General features: G+C 35.7%; 1 protein-coding gene across 1 annotated transcript; it reads left to right on the forward strand.

Annotated features, from left to right (window-relative positions):
* Positions 1–1,135: 1,135 nt before the first annotated feature.
* LOC141817803 (alanine--tRNA ligase-like) lies at positions 1,136–7,635 on the forward strand (the record flags this gene model as incomplete). Its single annotated transcript, XM_074705431.1, has 7 exons — positions 1,136–1,639; positions 1,994–2,134; positions 4,295–4,441; positions 4,553–4,705; positions 4,785–4,914; positions 6,096–6,192; positions 7,509–7,635. Coding segments are annotated over exons 1-7 (1,299 nt in total), but the record flags the coding sequence as incomplete, so codon positions are not given.
* Between the last annotated feature and the right edge of the window lie 6 nt (positions 7,636–7,641).

Here is a 7,641-nt window from a genome sequence, read left to right on the forward strand (position 1 = left end):
GCAAAGCTTAGTGGAGGTTGAGTGGGCCGCTAGGAGATCACGGATTCATTTTGGAGCAAAGCCAGTGGAGCACCGAGTGAGGCGCTGAGACAGATTCATTCGAGAAGCCAGTGGAACAGTCGATCAAGGAGCCAAGCCGCCACTCGACCACTGAACTAGAGTGGAAAGCTAGGGCAGTCGGACGGTCTAGGAGTCAAGCATGAGCTTGGCCATGAAGTCGAGGAAGTCAGTCGGAGCTGGAGTTGGAGATAGATCGGCCATTGAGCTAGAGTGGAGATCTCAAGCGGTTGACCAGAGGGTAGAGTCAGAGATCGACAACTGAGCTAGAGGGGAGAGCTCGAGCAGTCATTGCTCGGGTGGTCACTACGGGATCTCGAGGCGAGCTAGGTGATGAGGCAAGCTAGTTGTGGGGTTGGACACTGAACTGAGCTAGTTGCTCATGAGATCAGGCCTTGCCTCTCTCATGTTGCTGCCAATTGGATCAGATTTTAATTTTCTTAACCTACGCGTACTAACTCATAAGATCAATAATCAAAAATTTTAAATAATCAAATAAATTTAAATTAAGAGAGCAATAATATTTAAACGAATCAAATTTAAATTTATATAAAAAATTAAATTAAAATTAAATAATCTGAAATGATTTAGTTTATTTTAGATTCAATTTGAACTTGACTCGGTTGTCTTAAAGCTTGAACACAACATAACTTATTCAGCTTGGCTCGTTTACGGCTTTAATTCTCTACAAGGCAAAACGTTAATCGAAATAAATCAAAACTCCATCTCGCAAGTCAACGTTAACCTAAAAAATTTGTCCATAACCGTTACAATATTATTTCATTTCATTTTCATTCCTTTTAATTATGATTTTATTACATTCATATACAAGGTAAAAGTATAACCATCATTATGATTCCAGAATAAGTCAAATCTTGATCTGCAAGGCAATGTTATTGTAGAAAGTGGTACACAACCGTTACAGAAGCACGTAACGTTTTTAATATTCAACGTTATTTACGGCGAATCTCCGTTGGCTCACCTCCCAGATTCGGTCCGAAGTGTTACGGTCCGAACCGTTATATTTGTCGATTTCTTTTCATCTCATATAAATATCCTAAAATGGGCCTGCTGGAGTATGCTCCTCTTCACCGCGCTCCCGCCGCTCCGCTACCTTGTTGGCCCTAGGTTTAGGGTTAGCGTCTCCATCTACTCCACCGTTGCCTCCGCTTTCAAATCGGCGGCGCCTACGAATATGGATCACCAAGGGGCGCCGGTGGAGTGGCCAGCGGACAAGGTGAGGGAGACCTTCGTCCGGTTCTTCGAGAGCAAGGGGCACGTGGACTGGCGCTCGAGCCCTGTGGTTCCTCTGGATGACCCTACCCTTCTCTTTGCCAACGCTGGGATGAACCAATTCAAACCGATCTTCCTTGGGACGGTGAACCCCACGACTCCGCTCGGACGGCTCAAGCGGGCGTGTAATACTCAGAAATGCATTCGCGCTGGAGGGAAGCACAACGACCTCGATGACGTTGGGAAGGATACCTACCATCATACGTTCTTTGAGATGCTTGGCAACTGGTCGTTCGGCGATTACTTCAAGACCGAGGCCATCTCTTGGGCCTGGGAACTTCTAACAGAGGTCTTCTATTTTTCCTATTCGTCTTCTACTTTCCAATAATAAAGTCTGGATCTTTAGCGTTTCCTATTCGTCTTCAATTGTTTTACTAATTCCAGCTATATCTTTCAAAAAAAAAAATCACAGTTTATTGCACTTCAATCAAATTACCAGTCTTTCAATATAAAGTCCAACTCCCGTTGAGTAAGTTTGAATATTCTTGGTGCTTGTCGGAGATTGAAATTGTTTCCTTGATTTTACTTAATTTGAGTTTTTACAAGTCAATGCTTGTTTCACATAAAATGTGTGATAGCTTCTGCATATTAATTGCACAATGCTAAGTCAACTAATAGTGGCAAATTATTTATTGACTCGCAGGTATATAAATTGCCTAAAGATAGGATATATGCTACTTATTTTGGTGGTGATGAGAAGCTGGGACTTCCAGCAGATTTTGAAGCTAGAGATATATGGCTAAAATTTTTGTCACCTGCTCGGGTGTTGCCTTTTGGCTGTAAGGTATGATACGTCAGAAACATATGTTAGTGCTTTATATCATATTAACTGTTTATTGAAACGTGAAATGCCTTGAGACTTTCCAATCTACTTTAAAATTGATATTTTTGTAAAACCTGCATTTACTTTTGTGAATAAGGTTATCAGGAGACTCAATTTTGAAAAAACTTTACCAAGTATTAGCACTGTGTGACAAATGCTCATAATGAATTGTGAATATATCTTATTTCATTTTGATATTTGAGTAAAACCTCTTTAGTTGAGAATTTCTGTTTTCCAAAAAAAGTTGCCACATACATCATCTTTTACAACCTTACATAATTTCTCATACTGTGAATCAAAAGAAAGAAATTGTGATGCAAAGATGAAATGGTATTCTGGAATCTTCAACTATATAAAGTTTTTTGTCTACAAAGGAAAGAGAAAAAATTTATGAGAGCAAAGGATTATGTTAACTATTTTGCGAAAACTAATTTCTCTCAACTCAAGAAAAACTGACCTATCTTAAAATCTGCAGCACCAGCTGTTAGTTAACATTTGACTGCTTCCACAAGGCTTTAATAATTTTAAACTATTTTGCCGATATATTTAGCCCACATAATAGCAATATGCTTAAGGTAGCAGCTAGATTTCAACAGAAGGGCAAGTGCACGGGGGTTTTGTTTATCTCACTTGTTCTATCATGTGTTTATGGAATAGTTCATAATTAGAATATTCACACAAGAATCGAAGTTTCAAATGAATAAAAGGATGAAATATACTTAGGGTGAAAAATCAAAGTATCGTATCTTTTTACACTAGTAATGTATGAGCTCATTGGACACATCTAAGACACGTTTTCATGATGCATGTGTTTGCAGATGATATTATTTTGGTCGATGAGATATGTGACGCAATAAATGCAAAGTTTGAACCTTGGTAGGAAAAACTAGAAGTAAAAGTAAATGGTTTTAGGTTTAGTAAAGGAAAGACAGAATACATAGACATTAAGTTTAATAGTAGTAAATCTAGCAAGATAATTGTTGAGATAAGAGATGACAAGTTAATTTGTAATTGAGAGATTTAAGTATTTAGAATTGTTATTGCAAAACAATAGAGTTGATAGAGATGTTTTACATAGGATACAAAGGGGATGGTTGAAATGGAAAAGAGCATCAGATATTTTTTGTGATCGTAAGGTATCTCTAAAGCTTAAAGGAAAATTTTACAAAATGATTGTTAGATCTGTTATGTTATATGAAGTTGAATGTTAGGTTATGAATCGAGCACACGAGCAGAAGATGAGAGTTGTAGAGAGGAGGATGTTAAGGTGGATTTACGGACATAAGTGGATGCGCGAACATAAAAGGATGGATAGAAATAAGAAATGAGAACATTAGAAAGAAAGTTAGGTTGCACCTATTAATAGAAAACTACGAGAGATTTGTTTAAGATGATATAGATATGTATTTAGGCGATCAATAAATGTCCCAGTTTTGGAGATGTGAGACTATGACAAATATACACATCAATCGAAAAAGAGGGAAATGAAAGAATACTTGGTTAACAATAATAAAATTAAATTAAATAAAATTCATTTAAATATAGATGAGAATATAGTAGGAGATCGAGCCTAGTGATATAGGAGTATTCATATAGCCGACCCCACTTAGTGGGATAAAAGTTTGTTGTTCTTGTTGTTGATGAAATCCTTTGCCTTATTCATATCATCATTCTGCTATTCCAAGTTTTTTCCTAGAACAGTTGCATAATTTGTGATTATTATATGTACTCGTTGCCTTTCTTACTAATCTTGTTCCCTCTGCCTCTTTTTACTTCCTATGTATTGATTAAATTCCAGATTAATGATTATGTTATGCAACACAATTCTCAAAAGGGCGGATCAAATTTTGGGTGGAAATGCCCAAATTGGTATTTTAAAAAACTTAACAGTTAAACTTGTTTTGCATTACTATGTTATCTGCAAGTGTCTTTTCCAATCTGGTTTCTTGATATGTGGTCCTTTTACACGTTCATTACTTTGTTCAATTTCTTGTGCTCAATTTCTGTTTTTGCTCAAGTTATGGTTAAGCTTCATTTTTATCTTGATCTATATAGATTGCCAATCTGTTTCATAACAATTATGAAAAGTTTTCCATATGTAATTCTTTGTAATATCAACAGGACAACTTCTGGGAAATGGGTGATACTGGTCCTTGTGGCCCTTGCACAGAAATACATTTTGATCGTCTTGGTAATCGTGATGCTGCAGCTTTGGTTAATAATGATGATCCTACATGCATTGAAATTTGGAACCTCGTCTTTATTCAAGTATGATTTTTTTTAAAAAATTTGTCTTGTTTTTTTATTAATATTTGAAAATATTCTTTTCTTTTTGAATTGATTCTCCTTCTTTATATTTCTTTCTATACACTTTCACAGTTCAACCGGGAAGGCGATGGAAGTCTGAGGCCTTTGCCTGCTAAACATGTTGATACAGGGTTGGGGTTTGAAAGATTGACTTCTGTTCTTCAAAACAAACTGAGCAATTATGATACAGATGTATTCTTGCCTATATTTGATGCCATTCAACAAGTATGTTATTATCAAACTCCTCTGTGTAGTTTTGAAATACATTGAAATTTTGATTAAATCTTGCTGTTACTGTTTACAGGTGACAGGGGCTCAGTCTTACTCAGGCAAGATAGGATCTGATGATATGGACAAAGTCGACATGGCTTATAGAGTGGTTGCCGATCACATAAGAACACTTTCTATTGCTATTGCCGATGGTTGCCGTCCTGGTAAATATTTCAAAATTTGTGTTTCTGAACCATATGGTTTTATCTATTTGAACTCTTAAAGTCTGTTTGAAGTTTTCAGACCACCATAAGTTGTTAGAAGCGAGTAAGTTCCAGTCTTTTTCCAAACGGAGTGTTTAGCTGATTCTGATTGTCATATATATATATATATATCACTATGTTATTCCATATTTTCATGCTTAAATATGCTTTTGAGGTATGGGGAATCCTCAAGCCTTGGAAAATAATATTTTTGCTCACCGGAAGTCTATGCTTTTTTTTTCTAATCCTTAAATATTGTTGTTAGCTACTGGATTTGAGTAGGTAAATGAAACCGCACTACTCTCTATTGCTAATGTTACTTGGGGTTATGAATAGTGTGGATCTATTCACTTCCTGATAAGTTTAACTGCACTTTCTTCTCAATATGGTATGTAGAAGTTGCAAACTTTCTTGCTCTTTATGCCCCACCTCTAGTCATGCCACTCAATATCATCAATTCAGTCCATCTATCTCAGCATCTTCACCAATCATTTAGCCAGGTAATGTTGCTCATCAATGTTACATTGCTTTCCTTTTGTGTATGCTGAACAAGGCTGCCGTAGCCATTCCCTTGAGCTTTTTAGATGATTTCCTAGCAGCAAGGCCCAGTTCAAATCATCATTTTTGTCATCTTCAACAACTTAGTCGACCTCATTTAGTGGGATAAAAGCTTGGTTGTTGTTCTTGTTGTCATCTTCAACAAAGATGCATATATAAATTCTTAGATAGAACAAAAAATATAGAACAAAAATATGTACTGTTCAAATAAAGGTTTCTAGTATTTTGTACCTGACATTTGGTTGTTATGCACTGTGTCAAAAGTAGGTGTCTGGTGTTTTGTAATGGAAGGGTACCAGACAAAGCTACCAGTCGAGCATATTTGATACTCTCTAGTAGCCAAGATTGTATATGCTTAGTACACTTGCAGCCTAAACTTTCCCTGTTGTAACATCTTAACTTTAAGGTACGGCATGCCATGAATTTGATTGTTTGTGCATGTAATAAGGTATCTCATTTGTCAACGTCTTATTTATGAATGATCTTTGATTGCATATTGTTCACATATGTATTTTTTCTAATCTGTTCACTTTTGCCTGTGTTTCATCTCATTTAAATACCTCAACAAGTTGATATATCTACAGGAAATGAGGGACGGGAATATGTTCTTAGGCGTATTCTTCGACGAGCTGTCCGATATGGCAGAGAAGTTTTAAAAGCACAAGAAGGATTCTTTAGTGGGTAAGGTGTAAGGATAAGACAGTGTTTGATCATCATCATGCACACATCTTGTGTTGAAGTGTTATGCTTAAGTAGTGGATGTTAGTTTCTCATGTCTTCATATTTGATTTTCTCTAACAGACAACCCTAAATATGTTGCCAAACTACCTGTTGAAGAGGTTGATCAAAGCACAAAGGCCTTTCTATATGCATATTTCTTGTTTTACCATGATAAAAATGTTAATGTTGGAAAACTTTTTGTCAGATAAAAAACAGTAAAAAAAAGGTCTATATTGCTGGGATTTGACTAAATTATTTTTCATAAATGCAATTAAAATGTCTCTGCCATTATGTTAATATTTCTAATAATCATGTATAGAGTTTATAGAGCTTTTATTGTGCATTTGAGCATTGGGTTATTGTCAATATCCTAATGGTAGGGCTGTAAATGAACTAAATGTTTGTGAGCAAGTTTAGTGTTCGGCTTGGTAAACGTTTATTTATGTTCATTTAATGTACACAAGGTTAATTAAATGAACAAGTTTGAACAACTTATTAAACTAAATGAATAAGGTTGAACACATATGTGTTCAGTTTGTTAATGTTCATGAACAGAGATTGTGAACTTTTCGTAATAATGTTCACGAACAAAGTTGGTGGATCATGTTCATCTCGATAACCAATCAAATAAGCTTTAAAATGTAAAGTTTCAAACGATCGAATAAGTTTGAATTGAAAGCTCAATAACATCTAAACAAATAAAGCTCAAGCTTATAAAAAAGAAATTAAACCAAGTTTGATCAAATCATGGCTTGGTTCATTTTAGGTTCGGCTTGTCTTGGCTCGGTTACCTTATCAAACAAGCTTAAACACCACAAAGTTTGGCTCGTTTATGGCCCAACATAATGGATATGAAAATCTGTGGCCTCCAACTATGATACTTGAAGATTCCATAGTAGATTCATTGTTGAGAATATTTATATGATCTTTATTGTGATTGGGTGGAAATGAATTTGTTGATGGTGAGCAGCCTTTATTACACAAATGGTCTGCTAGGCAATTTAGAACTGCATGTCTAAGTAATCCAATCTTGTTAACTGCTAAGTTGTGTGTTGGTATTATGATAAAAAAATATTAAACTCTGCTACCTAGGTGCTTTATGAAACTATCTGGGAAAGGCTTTCTTTCACAATAGGATTCGCATGGAGGACTATTTCAATGCTAGATCAATCTCATATCGCCTTGTTATCATTAGGATATAGACATTCATATATGTAACTTTGATCTTGTTTTCTATGTTTGTTATTTTTTTGTCTCATGATTGCAATGATATCTAGTCTTGTAGGTACTGTTGTTAAAGTGATGGGCGATGTATTCCCAGAGCTGAAGCAATATCAGTCTAAGATACAAGAGATAATAGCAGAGGAGGAAGCAAGCTTTGGAAGGACATTAGTAAAAGTAAATGTTTTA

This window comes from Curcuma longa, unplaced genomic scaffold, assembly GCF_044706935.1.
Source record: "Curcuma longa cultivar G26 ecotype Majalengka, Jawa Barat unplaced genomic scaffold, ITB_CL_G26_1.1 contig_21939, whole genome shotgun sequence".
In the NCBI taxonomy this organism is placed as follows: Eukaryota; Viridiplantae; Streptophyta; class Magnoliopsida; order Zingiberales; family Zingiberaceae; genus Curcuma; species Curcuma longa.